Below are 19096 nucleotides of genomic sequence, written 5' to 3'. Positions count from 1 at the left end.
TGGGTTGTGGTGCTAGTTGCACAACTCTGTGAGTATGCTAAAAACTACTGAATTATATATTTTAAATGGGTAAATTTTTATGGAATGTGAATTACATCTAAATAAAAATACAAACATACACACTATTTTTTTTTTTGGAGACAGGGTCTCACTCTGTCACCCAGGCTGGACCACTGTGGTACAATCTCAGCTAACTGCAGCTTCAACCTCCCCAGACTCAGGTGATTCTCCCATGTCAGCCTCCCGAGTAACTGGGACCACAGGCATGTGCTACCACACCTGGCTAATTTTTTGTAGAGACAAGGTTTCACCATGTTGCCCAGGTTGAAGTGATCCTGGGCTCAAGTGATCCACCCACTTCGGCCTCCAAACTGGATTATAGGTATAAGTCACTGTGTCCAGCCACACACACTTTTAATAATGCTTCATAAACCAGAAGTAAGTTGTCAGGTAAGATTTAAACTATGATTAGAAACAAATTTAATCAAAACAAAGAATATAAGCAAAGTCAATTATACAGTGCTCTAAATATATCTAAATGTATCTTACTATAATGCAGACTTTAAAATAATTCTCATCCATCTGAGAGCCTAATAGCAGAAAAATTATCAATATCAATAAAGCAAAAGTCTTCCTTGACCATGCTCCCTCCAGAGGCACAAGCGCTATTGGTTTGGTAGATTATCTTTCAGGCCATTTCCTATTTGTTTACAGTATAAAATATATACCCTTGACTTCATATATCTACATTTTGTTCTACGGTTTGCCTTTTTTCAATACATCTTGGAAAGTTTTCAGTCACTAGATATAGATTTACTATTGTTATTTATTGCTATAACTCTGTACTTAAATTTAATAAGGTATTAATTTTAATAGTTTTTAAAATGGGTTAATGGGTTTAGTCGTTTGACTTACAAAATCATTAATCTTTTAAGAAATAGATCAGTTAAATTTTACAATTATTATTTTACTGCATTTTCTGGGTAACAGTGCACACTATATACCAGTACAGCATGGGCAAATGCTGTATTAGTAATAATAAACTTCCCCAATGAAAGGATGGAGGGGAGAGTGGTTGAGAACATCCCAAAGGCAAACATAGTAAGAGTAATGTCACAAGCAATGAGCCAACATCTTTTTTCAATAGGATGCATCATCCCACCATGTTTGGTCACCAATCAGACAATATTTTCTTTATTTTTATGGGTTTTTTCCCACTTCAAGTGTCAAGGATAAATGTAATCGGAAATCAAGTTCAATTATACTCTGGCATGAATTAGGAAAAGGGATCTCATCTGTTCAAATCTCAAATCCAATCTGTTCCTTTGTATTCGTCAAAGAATGCAATAAATGGTAGATCTAACATGAAAGGAAAAAAGTTTTAAATAAAATAAAATGACAATAAGAATGCCCCTGAATCACACGATTGCTTTCCTGATACACTGTTACACATGTGACTTTAATATAAGCATATTTATTTAATGTACCGATTTGTTTGATCCAAGATATTTCAAAAGTCGTATCTCTAAAACCTTAAAAGAGAGATTAAATCCTGAAGATTAAAGGAGTAAGATTAAATGAGAACATCAACTAATTCTGTAATTCTTCTGATATTTACTGACAAACTCATGTTGCCCTATCAGCAACTTGCAGGCTTCCCTCATGGGCACTTCCCATTAGACTTCTCACCTTTTTGGGTCCTCTGTTTCTCATGGACCCTATCACTTGCGTGAAGAGTTTGGCTGATAGTGAGGCTACTCCAAATCATGCCAGGGAAGATGACAAAACCCTTGCCCATGAAGTCCATGCTTTGTCCTTCGGATATATCCTGAGTCACCTTTCTAAATGTCTTGCTTTTTGCTTTTTTAGAGGTGTAGTGGGTATTTTGCTTTTTTGTTTTTTGTTTGTTTGTTTTGAGACAGAGTCTCACTCTGTTGCCCAGGCTGGAGTGAAATGGCACCATCTCAGCTCACTGCAACCTCCACCTCCCAGGTTCAAGCAATTCTTCTGCCTCAGCCTCCCAAGTAGCTTGGATTACAGGCGCCTGCCACCATGCCTGGTGAATTTTTTGTATTTTTAGTACAGACAGGGTTTCGCCATGTTGGCCAGGCTGGTCTCAAACTCCTGACCTCAGGTGATCCGCCTGCCTCGGCCTCCCAAAGTGCTGGGTTTACAGGCGTGAGCCACCGTGCCTGGCCTGTAGTGTGTATTTTGATTTCAAATCAGGACATACATGTGTTTAAATAAACTTCTGGTTTCTTCATAACATGAGGCTTGAACTTCAGAATGAAACGTGAGGAAAGAAGAGCATGATAACCAATGCTATTTACAACGAAACTGTCTGCCTCACACATTTACTTTGAAAAATGTTAGTCACCCTTTCTGGGAAAAGATAAAGACCATTTACATTTACCTCCAAATTCTTTAAGGCACTATACCTGTGTCATCTTTTTTGACCTATAGGTTAAAAAAAATCCAAGCCAAAAGAAAATATAGGCCTCATGTCTTCATGTTCCCTCCTCCAGGGGGGATATTTATAATAATGGTGTCTCAGTTGCTACTTCCTCCCACATTTAATACTGACTGAGTTTGGTAACAGAAATATGCAACACTTTTTCATTTAGCGTGGAAGAATTTTGAGGTCCAATTCTCAATAAAAATATTCTTAGTATTTTTTTAGGCATTTGACCAATTTAATTTTGTATGGCTAAGACATAAGGGATATGCATGTACTTTACAAGGTTTTAAAATTGTAAAAGAGGCTGGGCGAGGTAGCTCATGCCTGTAATCCCAGCACTTTGGGAGGCCAAGGAAGGAGAATGGCTTGAGCCCAAGAGTTCGAGACCAGCCTGGGCAACATAGTGAGACCCTGTCTCTATAAGAAAAAATAAAAAAGAGAAAAAAAAACTGTAAATGATATCTTCTGCTGAATATTTAAAAACTGTACTACACATTTAAACATAAGCAGAGATTGAAAGTTCACCATTTCAATGCACTGCAGGTTAAGCACATGCTTGAAAGACAAACACTGTTAGTAAAGCTATGTGCAGTTGGTTAACAGAACTTGCAAAGCCACCATTGCCAACACTTCTGCATACAGAGCATGCTTGGGCTGCAGAATGGGCCCTGATACCTTTAGTTCTTTAAGCCCCTGCATGTATCTCCCTTCTACATCCTGTATCTGGTCCTTAAGGTCATAGATATCCTGCAGGACATAGGAATGAACCAATGCATAAAACTATGCACAAACATATCTTAAATCACAAAGGATTCAGAAGAAATGTGACTCACTTTTGTATATTCCAGACTAAAAGCAGAGCAATCAAAGTACAAAAACATAACTCCCACTCCCAACCACTGAAAAGGGCAAACAGGTCAGGGGATAGTGGGACTGGGGGAAGGTCTAGAGTAATCAATCTAATGTTAAATATTTTCTTGGCATTAAATTCTGTTAATAACAGCATAGCAAACGGGGACAGGGCTATACATGGAGGAAAAAGCTATATAAATTATAATATTTAAAATCATACAACTTTTAATATTCTATAAATCATTTAAAATTTTTAGCATAATGCTTCACCTAGAACTAGTAAAATATACAGTAAATAAGAGACAGCAAATAACATTTAAAATCATACAACTTAATATTTTATAAATCACTTAAAATTTTTTAGCATAATGCTTCACCTAGAACTAGTAAAATATACAGTAAATTAATAAGAGGGAGCCAATTTTAATGAATCATGCAAAAGGTTTTAAAAAATGTAATAAATGAATATGAACAAAGTTTTCTTTCAATGACTTGGTTACTGGCCACAATTAACTTGAGAGAAAGGGAGTAAAGGGAAGGAAGTTAAACATTTTGAACAGAATGTCAAATGAGATATTCTATCTTGAGGATACCATTTAAATGATGAGAAAAGCACTTGCTCCAAATGTTACCATAATCCTTATAAGAAAAGTGAAACTGGTCAAATTTTAAACGGAAAATATTGTTTCCCTGTGCCTGACCTTATTATATAAGGTCTATTCTGAGTGCTCGATTTATGTCTGAAATAACTGTACAGGGCCCTAAATACAATTCTGCAATTACAAGCAGGATCAATTATTAAAAGCTGATTATACACATTTTTGGTATTATACTTTCCCTGCCTCCTTCATTGCCTCTCCAGTAGGTTTGACCGTCTGTTAGTCATTGATTCATTCAATAGACATTTACAAAGGACCTATTAGGAGGCAGATGCTAGGATACAAAAATAACACTTCCTTCAAGAACGTCATTCTCTCAAGGAAGAAAAAACAAGTTGTTGACAAAAGCAAGCTAAGTCTAAGGCTGGAAGGCCTTGTCTTCATATCCTTTTGTCCCATTAGAATGCAGCAGCTAATGGCAAGAGTTTATCTTATTCAACTTTCCACCTGGCACGTATGTCTGGTACACAGTAAGAGCTGGTAAGAGTTCAATTAATACTGACACCTTCAAACCAATGGCCATGCTGGCCTAGGTGCTCTCCTTCTCTGCCACTGTTGCAAGCCTCTCCATCCTCCCCTAACCCCCTAAGCCACTTTTATAAGTCAGACTCTTTTTCCAACCCTAGCGACAATTTTTTCTTTTTTTTTTGAGATAGAGTCTCGCACTGTCGCCCAGGCTAGAGTGCAATGGTGCAATCTCGGCTCACTGCAACCTCCGCTTCTGGGTTCAAGCGATTCTCCTGCCTCAGCCTCCCAAGTAGCTGTGATTACAGGTGCCTACCACCACGCCCAGCTAATTTTTTGTATTTTTAGTACAGACAAGGTTTCACTATGTTGGCCAGGCTGGTCTCAAACTCCTGACCTCGTGATGCGTCTGCCTCGGCCTCCCAAAGTCCTGGGATTGCAGGGGTGACAAATTTTTTTTAAAGGCTAGTCAAGTGAAGCAATGAAGGTGGAGAAGGAACAAATAAATCTATAACTGCTTGTGATCAATTACTTGTAAACACTACTGCACTCAGATGATCCCCTACCTACAATCTCAGTCACCACCTGTCCTCTACCTCCCCTCCAGTGAAGAGGGGACCTCCAGTCCAGGCAAGCTCATCCATCTGAGTCCTGGACTCTCCTCTCACCCACTCGGGTACTTTGATCTGTCAGTTACCCCTCTCCTTCCTCAACCCTCATCTTCTCTCTACTGGCTCAACCCAACCAAAGAAAATAATAATCGATCTCACCTTCAAAAGAAAGCTAAAAACCTTTTCTTAAATTTCTCTCTCCCTACCTATTGCCCAACCAATTCCCAGTCTCTTGTATTCACTCCAGAGCAAGTTTATCACATTTTCTCCCCTTGCAGTTTTGACTTGCTCACCTCATCCTCATTGTTGAACCACAGGGTAACTGCTCTTCTGGCCTGCAATGTTTCCTCTGACTGTGATCAAGTTTTTTTAAGAATGCAAAGCAGATAGTATTGCTCTCCTAGTTAGATCCCATAGTTGTCAGGGTAAAACTGACTTCGTTTCAGGCTAGCATACAAGATGCTTTGTGATTTGGCCCCCCACTACTTTTCCAGCCTTCTCTCTTACATGCTACTATTCTTCACTTCTCATCCTACCCTCTGGCAACTTTGCTATACAGGTAGCTTTCTGGGTTCTCTGAATGCATCTCTTTGAGAAAGCCTTTCCCCTTCAATTTCTTTACTTGGTTAATTTTTATTTTTCCTTCAAACCTTAGCTCAGAGTTCGTCTTTTCTGAAAAGCCTTTTGTTATCTGTTCTCCTGGTCCAATTTAGATCATGCTTTTTTGAACTACCTTAACAGCCCCATTCTTGCTACTACTATTGTATAACACCACCTGGTTTTATTGGTTTGTATCAGTTTGTCTTCCCTATGAAACAGGGAAATCCTGAAGGCCAGAATGTATTTTGCCTCTTAAATCTCCAAGGCCAAGTGCTCAATAAATCTTGAATGAACAAATATACAATTTCTCTTACTACCCCTTGCTTCACAAATAGCAGGTTCAGCAAATAAAATATATATATTTTAAAGTACTCTTTTTCTAAGTAAAGGGGTTAATAAAGATGGAGACTTAATTAATGAGTCAAATTAGCTTTTCATTATCTCAGGTATTTCTGTTACCCAAATATTATTACACTTCTATTACTATGAAAAAGTGAGAGATAACTACGTTCAAGCAGCTGAATACCATCAAGGCTCAAAAGACTAATAATTCCCACAATCTAGTTCTTTGTACACACACATATTTTCCATTTAAAACATGGCCAGTTGTTTCTGAGAGAATTAATTTTACATACATTACAAAGTGGTTTTTTCTGGCATCTGTAAATTAGCAGAAATTCCAACACCATCAAATTTGCAGGAAAGAGGACAGAAAAAAGAATTAACTCATCTCCTTCCTTTCAAGCTCTGAAACACCTGAGTCACACTTTTGTACTGTACTTATTTTTTAATAACGAAATCATATTCCTTCTTTTTACTAAGTCACATTAAAGGTTAAAAGTTCCAGTATATTACCAAGAAGTCAAAAAACTGCTTTTAAAAAGAAAACCAAAAACTTCAGTTTACCCGCAATTCACTTAATGAGGTGTCTGGATCTATTAAGCTGCTGGTGTCCCCACTTCCTCGTCTGGATGAGTTTCCACTTAGAGGGGTTGTTGCTGAGGCAGAATTTCGAGATGAAGGCTAGAAAGAGAAATATGACCCTTCTAAGGCTCATTTCTTTAAAAATATGTTTGCAGTGGAAACTAAAAACAGGGCAGGGTGGTTGGGGGAAGATGTGGGCTTCAGATGAAGAAATTACCATGTGTAATCAATGGTCAATTTAGATTGGCTTTGCAGGTATCCAAGTATCCAGAGAAGGGCCCAAGCATACTAAGCAAAATTTCATGAACACAAATACCTCATCAAAATCTATAATTCATCATAACCACAAAGAAAATAGTTTTTATGAGGGTTATTTTCTAAGTGTATCTTTGCTATCCTGTAAACAATACTGAAGTGAGCACATCAGATTAACTTAAAGCAGTTTTAGAATTTTATAGCTGATACGCTAATCAGCACTTCCCCTTTTTAATTTCTGAACTGCTTATCAATCTCTTCTTTCTCTAATACTGTGTTGAGTTGATAAAGATGAAGATACTATTTGTAGAGGAGAGCAGCAACACTGGATATCACTATGAATGTAGACTGTTCTTCCCAAAATTCATTTAAACATGAGATTATGCTATTGATTAATAAACTGCATGAATCTGTGCTGTCCAATATACTTGCGATTAGCCACATGCAGCTACTAACACTTGAAATGTGGTTAGTCCAAATTGAGAGTTGCGTATAGGATACATCCCAGATTCTGAAGGCGTAGTGTAGAAAAACGAATGAAATATATGTCATTAATAATTTTATATTTGTTATTTTTATTTATTTATTTTGAGGTGGAGTCTCACTCTGTTGCCCAGGTTGGAGTGCAGTGGCACGATCTCAGCTCACTGCAATCTCTACCTCCCAGATTCACGCAATTTTCCTGCCTTAGTTTCCCAGACTGAGGAGTAGCTGGGACGACAGGCATGCAAAACCATGACTGGCCAAGTGATACACCCACATTGGCCTCCCAAAGTGTTGGGATTACAGGCATGAGCTACCTAGTCTGGTCTAGTAATTTTATATTGATTATATGTTGAAATAGTGTGGATATCTGGATTAAATAAAATGCATTACCTAAATTAATTTTACCTGCTTTTTACTTTTAAAATATGGCTACCAGAAAATTTAAACTTACATATAAGTTCCCATTTGTGGCTTGCATTACATTTCTACTGGACAGAGCTAATTTTTCTCGGGTATAGCATAAAATTAATCTTGATAAATCATCTCCCTGACTTTCTAAAAATACTTTCAGAAGAGACTTTAACACAAAGCAAATTCTAGAAAGGAGTTATTTTACTTCAAGAAACAATTTACATATAAAAGGAAAAAACATCTCAGAGTTTGCCAACACCATTCCTAAAGAAACTTCATTTTCAATGTTTACTGGCTTCTTCTCAGGATCAATTTCCAGAGGAATGAAAATCAAACGAGTGGGCAAAAGCTAAAGAGGTGACATTCAAGGAAATAAAATGCAGTGCCTTTTCTCTTCCCAGGGCCTCACATGATTTAACTTCGAAGGAATTTTGGAGGGTCAAGGACAGGAAATAGATAAAGGGAGGAAAAGCGGCTACATCAGACCAATTGTTGTAAAATAAATAATGAACAAGTTACAGATAGCAAGTTTAATTGACCTTGAGAATTTCCCTTAGGAATTTACATACTCACTCTTGTATAATTTTCAGCATACTGTTTGTCAGATTTTTCATCCAACTAGAAAAGAACAAAGATAAAAATCAGAAAGATGCTTAGCAAGTTGATTTTTTTTTAGGAGGAAAAAAGTGATCTTGAGTTTTCCAAGTTCAATGATGTTTGAATCCTAAAAATAAACAAATTAAAAATGAAATAAAAATTCCAGTTTAACATAAGATAAAATGTCAGCAACTTTAATTTTTACCCTAAGGAAGATACTGAGTAAGCAATCTATGTTTACTCAAAAGTTTAGAACTTTTGGGTAAATTTTCTGTTTAAGGTATTTAAAACACATTAAAGAAGGCTACATATAGAAAGTTTCAGCACTGCAAATGTTAATACAAAAAAACCTTGTACATATCAAAAAGAAAAGTCTGATAAAACCAAAAGTGATAAACCTTTATTTCTAAGCATTATTAGGACACAGGATATAGAGATAAAGACTAGTACGCTCAGTCAAGAAAGTTCAGATTGGATTAAAGCATGTTAAATATGTCACCAAAATATTTTTCCCCACATCAAGGATTTTTTGTTTTTTCAGTAATACATGCACATGTGACCAAAAAAAATCAAACAGCAAAAACGGGTATGAGTAGGGCTCTCTCCCTACCATGCCATACCCTGACCACCACTCTCTAATAGCAACCAATCACAAAGTCTTTAAAAAATTCTAGTAAGCGTCCCATACATGTTCTACCTTCTTTTTCCCCTTACCAAGTCTCAGAGATTTGAGAAAGTACTTCATCTTTCTTCATAGTATTTAGCACTTCCTGACACTATGGTATTTATCCATTTATTTATTGTCTGCTGTCTTTCTAAAATGTAAGCTCTGTATCAGTATGTTCTTTTCTGTACTCCTAGTATCAAGAATAGTGTCTGGCACACAGAAGGGCTCAAAATTTGTTGGATGAATGAATAAATCGTACCCCATCTATACTAATAGACTTCCCTCATTTATTTTAAACAGCTTCATAGTAGCCTGTTATCTCAACTGGCCATAATTAAGTTAACCTATCTTCTGCTGATAGGCCTTGAGGTTGTTTCAGACAGTGTTTCAAGAAGGGAGGTACCTTAAAATCTAGTCCAAACCCTGAATTTTACAGCTAAGGAAAAAGAAATTGAGAGGTGAAAGATTTTGCTGAAGGTTGCAGAGCTGAATCCAACCCTTAGTTTTGTAAATTTTCAATTCAGTGTTGGTATTGTTTACCTGAATATATATGCTATTTCAATTATCACTAGGAGAAAAAAGGCACATACGGATGTAACTAAATGAAAATAACACCAACTCCGACACAAACCTTCTAGGCCCAATCTAGAGAAGAGATCTGAAAACATTTCTCAGTTAATTATTAAAACATGAAACATCATTTCTGGCTCTACTCAGATCACTTCACCCTAACTTCCACATATTTGAAAGTTTTTAGTGTTCTTTTTATTACCCACACTTATGTTTATAAATATTCTTTATTATGATGATAGTATTATGTCAGTAATATAAACACTATTTTTAGACATTTAACTCTTTGTTACTTCATGCTGTAAAAACTCTGAAAGACTAATTTTAGTTCATTTTGATTTTTAAAACAACATACAAATGTTTCAAAGCAAGTAGTGACAGCGATTGAGATGGTTTTTTTTTTTTTTTTTTTAATTTTTTCTTTTTTTTTTTTTGAGACAGAGTCTCACTCTGTCACCCAGGCTGGAGTGCAATGGTGCAATCTTGGCTCACTGCAACCTCTGCCTCCCAGGTTCAAGCTACTCTCCTTGCCTCAGCCTCCCAAGTAACTGGGACGACAGGCACCCGGCTAATTTTTTTTGTATTTTTAGAAGAGATGGGTTTCACCATGTTGGCCAGGCTGGTCTCAAAATCCTGACCTCAAGTGATCCGCCTGCCTCAGCCTCCCAAAGTGCTGGGATTATATGCACGAGCCACCATGCCTGTCCTGAAATTTGTTTTTAAATACTATATTGCCAATTATTGCCATAAAAAGGAATAATCCTTTTACACATCTATACTGCATTGCCCAATATTTAATGTATTATTCTTCAAGATGAAAGAAATATTATATTTGAATAAACCGCCTTATTTTCCTGAGTATTTTCCAACTCTTTTCTGCTAATGTGTTAAAGAGAAAAGCACGTAGCATTCAAAATTAAAAGTCTTCTAAGCTTATTTGAAATCCTTCCTCAAACCCACTTCTCACAAAAATGACCTCCAAACTCACCCAGTTTTTAACAGACTGTCCCTGGAATAATCTTACATTTTAGAGGATGCATCATGAACTAATCCATCACAATGATGACTCTATTGCTTCCACTGTCTTCTGAGAGATCCCAACTGTCACAACCCAAACTGATCACCCATCAAACCTCAGAGACTGTCAAGCCAGCAAAAATTACCCAAAGCAACCATGTTACAGTTTTCTTATTTTGGCTACACTAACTTGGTCAGTTCTCACTTCTGAGACTTGTACTATATTGCGTGCTGTCTTCCATTTAGACAAAAACCTAGTTGAAACTTGGTATTCTAAAAGCCCAATAGGATCCAACAGCCAAGAGTTCTACGTGGCTGCAATGCAATAACAAGCTAATGTTCATAATGAGGATCCAGAGTCTGCCAGATCCAGAAAAAAGCTTTGTAAATGGAATAAAATTTAATTATATTTAATATATTAACGTGTAAAACTGTAGTTTAATAAAGTATTTACAGTGCAGTTTCTTCAATGCAGTCATTGGGTCTTGATCCTTTGTTAATTTCTAATTTATATATATACTAACTTGATAAAGCTACTCAAAAATGGTTTGAAAAAATACCTGATTCCACAACCACAGAAGGGAAGACATCAATCAATTTTAACAATTTCCTAAAGCAAAACTGGCTAAGGATTCCATTTAGAAATGGGTTTAATTATTAACAATCAGCAAAATCTCAGTTTTAATTAAAACACATTTACATTTGTTTGCTTTATTGTAGCCTGACTTACAAAACAGAAACAAAGCCAATGCAGAAGAAAATTAGAGGCTAGAGCCACCAAAAATATTACATAGGCTTGCAGAATCATGACCTGGCACCCTTTCTCAGCACCTCCTAGCTTAGAAGTTATAAACTATCAGCCTACAAACATATTTAGTACACAATGAGGTAACCAGAAAATGTCTTTTAAAATTCTGAATTCGTTGCCAGCATTTAAAAATCATATTTCATGTTGAAATATTTCCAGGTCATCTTTTTTTGAAAGTGGGAGGGAAGGGAGGTCTACCAACATGAAGTCCCCTTTGTATTCATCTACAAGATGAGCTGGACTACAGCATATTCTTTAAAAGAAATACTACTAGAGAAAGTTACTTGCTCCAGAGAGAGGCCCCAAAATACTGTATGCTTTGCCAGGAGGCAAAATTAAGGATAAGGTACTTATATATAACCATTTTAAAATACACAAATTGCCTGTAATCCCAGCGCGTTGAGAGACTGAGGCAGGAAGGTCACTTGAGCCCAAGAGTTTGAGACTGCAGTCAGCTATGATGGCTCCACTGTACTCCAGCCTGCGAGACAGATCAAGACCCTGTCTCTTTACATGTGTATATCTATGTATGTATACATACATATATGTATACATATGTGTGCATCTGTATGTGTGGATACACACATACATATAAATAAAACAGTGGCTTGCAGACTATAAAATAACAGGGGTTAGCCAGATTTGTAAATCCCTGCTCTAGAGAACTTTTTCCTTATGTTAAAGAGTTATAGTTAACTAGTAGGGGCAGGGGGAGATTTTTTAAACTGTCAGCATTTTCATTTATATGTAATTACTAAAGTAAATCACCACAAAATAAATGTAAGGAAGACATAACTATTAATTCAGATATTATAAATTAAGAGGCTGACAGAATTCAGTTTTTAAGAGAACAGAGGTAAACAATAAGTTTAATTGTCCATACTTACAGGGGAAAAAAGGGGATTACTAGCCAATTTAATAATAAGGGCAATATTTCAGGGGAATGACTTGGAAACCAGTCTTCTAACTTTGTATGCAGAGAGAGTTATTGATTAGACCCACACCAAGATGATACTGTTGCATAGCCAGATTTGAGAACCAATGATCTGGAATGCTTAAGAACCACACATAAAATTATCTTCTAGAATTAAAATAGTTCAGAAATCGCTATTTAAATGCCATCAGTGAAATGCTAATTATAAATAATTATTTCTTCATTTAAAAACTACTGTCTAATGTTTCTATTAAGAAATGTTGGCTGGGTGCAGTGGCTCATGCATGTAATCTCAGCATTTTGGGAGGCTGAGGCGGGTGGATCATGAGGTTAGGAGTTCAAGACCAGCCTGGCCAAGATGGTGAAATCCCGTCTCTACTAAAAATACAAAAAATTAGCCAGGCGCGGTGGCAGGTGCCTGTAATCCCAGCTACTCGGGAGGCTGAGGCAGGAGAATCGCTTGAACTCGGAGGGTGGGGGTTGTAGTGAGCTGAAATCGTGCCCCTGCATGCCAGCCTAGGCGACAGAGTGAGACTTTGTCTCAAAAAAAAAAAAAGAAATGTTGGCCAGAAGTGATGGCTCACGCCTATAATCCCAATATTTTGGGAAGCTGAGGCAGGTGGATTGCTTGAGGTCAGGAATTCGAGACCAGCCTAGGCAAGACAGCAAAACCCTGGCTCTACAAAAAATATAAAAATTAGCTGGGCATGATGACACACGCTTGTAATCCCAGCTACTTCGGAGGTTGAGGCGGGAGGATCACTTGATCCCAGGAATTTGAAGCTGCAGAGAGCCGTGATCGCGCTGCTGCACTCCAGCCTAGGCAACAGGTCTCAACCCTGTCACCGAGAAAAAAAAAAAAAGAAGAAAGAAAGAAAGAAAAAAATGCCACCTCTCACCCCCTCCAAAGTGCTTGACAATCAGTACAGTCAGTATAGCCTTGGTCCATGGGCAAAACAACACAAAGCCAGCAAGAGGAGAAGCATCAGAGAGATAATCAGGCTGTTATTTTGAGATGAGCAGGTAGATCCTAAGTTGTTGGCTGGAGTTCCTTCATTAAGACAAATGCCTAAGGACAACCTTTCCTAAATTCAGTTCCTGATGAATATGGAAGCAATGGATAGGCACACTTCTTCAGAACAATGCCATAATCCAAATATTTAAAATATATTCAGATTCTTCCTGGTTAGTACAAATTAGTGACACTTTACTAAGTGGTATATTTCATTATTCAACTTTCTAAGTCTACCTATCACTTTATAGATTCACTAAAATCAAAAAGGGAAATAATTTTTTTAACCAATAAGGAATGTCTGAATAAGGGTTAGGTATTAGATGATACTAAGGAATTACTTATTTCATTAGTGATGATAATGATATAAGAGATCTGAAAAAATATTCAGTTACAGATACATATTGAACTATTTATTGAGAAATGACATGACGTGGAATTTGCTTTACAATAATTCAGGGAAAAAAGGAGGGAAGGGGGAAGAAATCAATGAAACAAAATTGGCAAAATATTGATAATTGTTGCAGATGCTGATGGGTTCTATGTGGAGATTTTTCCACAGAGGGGGAAAAAGTTTTTTTAAAAAAGGACATATTAATAAATACATTCCAAAACAGAGCAAATGTATTTGATTTTAACATGTTCAAACAATTCTTTCTTTCTTTGTTTTTTTTTTTTTGAGATGAAGTCTCACTCTGTTGCCAGGATACAGTGCAGTGGCGTGGTCTTGGCTCACTGCAACCTCCACCTCCTGGGTTCAAGCATCCTGCCTAAGCCTCCAGAGTAGCTGGGACTACAGGTGTGAGCCCCACACACAGCTAATTTTTTTGTATTTTTAGTACAGATAGGGTTTTACCACGTTGGTCAGGCTGGTCTCGAACTCCTGACCTCAGGTGATCTACCTGCTTTGGTTTCTCAAAGTGCTGGAATTACAAGCGTGAGCCACAGTGCCCGGCCCAAACAAATATTTCTTAAGACAATAGATCAAGTTCCCACTTTTATTATAAAATAGCTAACATATTAGCTGTTAGTCACAAGCCTGGGACAACATAACCAACCACCCCATGCAATACACTCACGCTGGACAAATCTGGGATACTGATGTCATCCACCTCGGAGACAACACTTCCCCTACGATTGGAGCGACTGAAATAATCAGCGGCAGAAACCTTTCAGTCAGAAAAAAAAAATGAGATGCTTTAAAAGTTAAGAAAAAAAAGAAAGAAAAAAAATAAGAACATTGGCCAATTAGAGAAAGGCTTTTTAAAATTTTGATGTGTGATAAAGTATCAAGAAATAAAATAAGGCAACTGCTGCAATTAACCTACTCAAAAAAATAAAGAAAAGGGGTTCCTAAATGAAATCACAGCTCTACAATCAGCTTTTTTACTCATCTTAACTAGAGTCCTGTGCTACAGAGAACATTTACTTCCTGAGGACCAACAAATCTCTCATGTTTAAGATATTCATCACCCTGAACAGAAGCATTTCAAGGTTAGTATCTACCTCTACTATAATTCTCAAAATTTATAATTCATTATAGCTATCAATTCTGTTAAGAATATATATGCTGAATGCAGAATTATTCACAGGGTGTTTACTGCACCTTTTCTCAGTTTACACAGTTCCCTCTTTTTTATATTCCCAAAGACCAGGAAATGTAGGACAAAATAAAGAAGGAAATGAACTATACTGGCCTCTTTTTGGTTCCCCAAACACACCAGTTCTCCCTCACCTTAGGCCTTGGCACTGGCCTAGAATGCTCCTCTCCCAGCTCTTCAAGCAACTGGCTCCTCACATTTCAGGTCTCAGCTCAATGGTCAGTTTCTCAAAGAAGCATCTCTAATCACCCCATCCAAAGGGTCACCCACATACATACTGGCCCCTCCATATTCCCTATCACATTACCTGTCCTCTTCACACTCCCTGACATTTCTTTCTTTTTCTTTCTTTACTAGCTTATTTTCCATCTCTTTCACTAGGATATAAACTCTATGCATAAAGTCAGAAATCTAGTCTGACTGGCTTAAAATAGTATTCCTAGCACTCAACACAGGGCTTTGAATGTAACAGGCACTCCACAAACATTTATTTAATTTTAAAGTAAGTGTTTTTTTTTTTTTTTTTTTACTTCATTCATCATCTATTCCTTACTTCAGCTGACTGTTCGCCTTGCTTTAAAATATTTCTCAAGGAAGGGAATTCAGAAGCCCATCCACAGAGATAAAACAGGCTTACGTAAAAGTATGAAGTTTTGCTAAGGACCAATACAATCAAGCAATGGTATTTTTATTTACAGTAATAATAATATAACGTGCATTTATAGATACTAATATTTATTGGCACCTCTCTGAGAATTTTGATAGGTATTTTCTATATAGTATTCCATTTAATCTATATATTAAGCTTACCTACAAAGGTAGTATTAACATCCCCAATGTACAAATAAAGACACTGCCATTTACACACTAATAGGTAGTAGAAGTGGATACAAGCCCAAGCATCATTATTTAGAGTCCCTGCCCTTTCCACTCCACTGCGTTCCAAAGTGTTTTTAGGTATTGTGGCATATTATTCCTCCTTCAGTTGTAAGCATGATCATTAGCTGGTTTGCTAAGGAACTACAACTGCTCTAAATAAATGAATTTTGGTAACAAATCTCTCCAACATTTAATGTTCCCCTTCTCTATGAAAACTCAGGTTTATAATCTTTCACATAATGTAACTCACGTTAAATGGTCTATTTTACTTTAAGGAATTACAGCCTCTTATGCTCTTTATTCTAGCTCTAAGCTGACATACCATCCTCAACAATGTATTTTCCAAACCAATTTCTTAAATATAACTAAAATGTCATCAGTTTTCTGTAAAATTTCCAGCTTCATTAAAGAATAACCTGAAATTAGATCATTTGTATTCTAACATAGCTATTTGTTCCCTCTACAATTATTACCCAATTGAATGTCTAAGACTAGAATTTTTAAATTTTGTCATCAGCAATTCTTAAATTCACCAGCTTTTTTTTTTTCTTTTTTTGAGAGGCAGAGGCTCATTTTGCTAACGACGCTGGAGTGCAGTGATGCAGTCATAGCTCACTGCAGGCTCAAACTCCTGGGCTCAAGCAATCCTCCCACCTCAGTCTCCCAAGTAGCTGGGATTAAAAGCATGAGCCACCGTGCCTGGATTACAGGTCTTAACAGATGGATAAACATTGGTTAAATGTAAATACAACAATATAGGAAGCAATTAATGGTAACATGATTTGTAATCCATAGTTATGAGTTTTATACAATATGGAAACATTAATTTTGCTGAAGAAATTTGTCTTTGGTGAACTGCACACACATGTATGTGCATAAAACAGCAACAAAGAATAACAAGTAAAAACTTTTCAAATAATGACTCACTCCTAAGAGATGTAAAAAGACAAGTTATTAATGAAAGCTTGCACAGCCCACAGAGAATGTGTGTTCTCAGCAGGTTTTATAAGGCAAATTATTTATATAACTAAATTTGAAGAAAATGCTCTTATTGTCAAATGCAAATTTCACTTTCCAACAGATTTCACATGAGCATGCATTGTTGTTATTTAAAACTCATCTTATTTATCTGCATGCAAATCACGCTCACCACACTCTCCCTTTGTCCACGACTGGCACGATCAGAAGACACAATGCTTGCGGTGTCATCATTGGTAAACTATAGATATTAAATGCAGATAATGACAAAGATGCAATTTTGCTATGGTGTTACCTCATTATAAGCACATTAAGGAAGGTTTTGAGATGCATATGAATAATGATATAAGCAGCATAATTGGTATAATCTATTGTGCACCCTATATATTAATAGAAAAGCTGGTACAAGGCATAATAAACTGCTATTAAAAATCAGGACAGATTTCCAGAAAGCACAAATAAAGTAAAACCTTACCTTTTATTTAAGTTAAATTAAAGAAAGCCAGGTGTGGTGGCTCACGCCTGTAATCCCAGCACTTTGGGAGGCCAAGGCGGGTGGATTGCTTGAGGTCAGGAGTTCAAGACAAGCCTGACCAACATGGTGAAACCCCGTCTGTACTAAAAATACAAAAATTAGCCAGGCATGGTGGCAGATGCCTGTAATACCAGCTACTTGGGAGGCTGAGGCAGGAGAATCGCTGGAATCTAGGAGGCAGAGGTTGCAGTGAGCCGAGATTATGCCACTGCACTCCAGCCTGGGTAACAGAGCAAGACTCCATCTCAAAAAATTAAAGAAGGGGAGGTGCATAAGTAAGCCAACTGAAACCAGCTAGGGATTTCATACTTTTAAACCTCTGGGCCCTTTGGAATCCTATCAGGGGTCAATAAATATACTTAATGTTTTTATTGAGAGAGAAAATAAAAGAATATTTTAAAGTGAAACAATGTAAGTCAATGACAGAAATTCCTACAACAGGACAACAAAGTGATGGTTCTTATTTTCCTTTATTCATTACTATGCAACTAGTGGAGATGTTGCTAACATCACCCTACATGGCTCTGTCATCTTCTTGCTTTACCAGCCAAAGACTCATCTTCAGTATGTGTAGTTTATCTCCATTCTAACATCACTAAGAAAACATTCTGGCATCACTAAAATAGTTATTCTGACCCCAACCTGCAAATGAAATAGGATCTAGCCAGCCTATAAGGACAAGATCATACAAGTGAATGAAAATCTAAGCTGGGTACAGTAATACACACCTGTAGTCCCAGCTACTGAGGAGGCTGAGGCAGGAGGATTACTTGAGCCCCAGAGTTCGAATCTAGCAGGGCCACACAGAAAGCTACCCTCTCTAAATAAAAATTAAAATTAGGCCAGGCACGGTGGCTCATGCCTGTAATCCCAGCACTTTGGGAGGCCAAGGTGGGTGGACCACCTGAGGTCGGAAGTTTGAGACCAGCCTGGCCAACATGGTGAAACTTGGGAGGCTGAGGTGGGAGAATTGCTTGAACCTGGAAGGCGGAGGCTGCAGTAAGCCAAAATCGTGCCACTGCACTTCAGAGACTGGGTGACAGAGCGAGACTCTGTCTCTAAAGAAAAATATATACATATTAAAATTTTAAAAATTATGTGTGTGTGTATAAAATCAAATTTTATTTGCAAGTGACCACCACACTCAGGAAACTAAAAATGCTACCAGGTCCAATAATTGCCAAGTGAAATTTTATTACAGGGTAGGTTAGAAGTAAACTTCCTTCTTATGTGAAAAAAGTTCTTACCTTCTTAAACATCCCTGTGTAACTTTTGTTAAATACAGCAGTGGCATTTTTAAGCAGTGCCACTTGGAAATGGTAGAACTGAGACAAACATATATGTAGAAGAAAACCCATATAGCTCACCTATTCCACTTCACAAATTAACCTTTGATGACCTTTAAAAAACTGCTTTATTTCTCTAGTTTTGACATTATCAAGGATAACACAGTAGCTCGTAAAGTCATCATTTGCCATTGGGAATGTAAACCAGTACAGTCCTTTTGGTAGACAACATGGTAATTTACATCATAATTTAAATGCATATCCTCTTTGACCCCATCATTTCATGATTCACAATTTACCTTGCAGATTTACCCACGTAAGTATACAAAAATATACTTGGATAAGAATGGTCATTGTATAAGTGTCTGCAGTAGCAAAAATATGACCATCTAATGTCTATCACAGAGAAATGACTTTTTATTTATTTATTTATTTATTTTTTTTGAGATGGAGTTTTGCTCTTGTTGCCCAGGCTGGAGTGCAATGGCACG

The 19096-nt window shown here is 37.0% G+C and overlaps 1 protein-coding gene across 7 annotated transcripts in view; it reads right to left on the bottom strand.

Annotated features, from left to right (window-relative positions):
- The window catches only part of LRRFIP2 (LRR binding FLII interacting protein 2), a 131111-nt gene that overhangs the window by 35391 nt on the left and 76624 nt on the right, over positions 1-19096 (bottom strand). For 4 of the 7 annotated variants that reach the window (XM_023187543.2, XM_023187545.2, XM_023187548.2 and 1 more), the window contains 3 exons: positions 8295-8339; positions 6552-6668; positions 3134-3205 (listed from right to left, as the gene is read on the bottom strand). In XM_023187543.2, the coding sequence (XP_023043311.1) occupies positions 3134-3205; positions 6552-6668; positions 8295-8339 (234 nt within the window). Of the gene's footprint in view, positions 1-3133; positions 3206-6551; positions 6669-8294; positions 8340-14405; positions 14496-16956; positions 17026-19096 lie in introns of all 7 variants that reach the window. The other 3 variants (XM_023187547.2, XM_023187549.1, XM_023187550.2) reach the window with 2 other exon arrangements.

Source organism: Piliocolobus tephrosceles, chromosome 2 (assembly GCF_002776525.5).
Source record: "Piliocolobus tephrosceles isolate RC106 chromosome 2, ASM277652v3, whole genome shotgun sequence".
Lineage (NCBI taxonomy): Eukaryota > Metazoa > Chordata > Mammalia > Primates > Cercopithecidae > Piliocolobus > Piliocolobus tephrosceles.
Note: the sequence above shows the minus strand (reverse complement) of the source record. Positions and strands in the feature narration are given on the sequence as shown.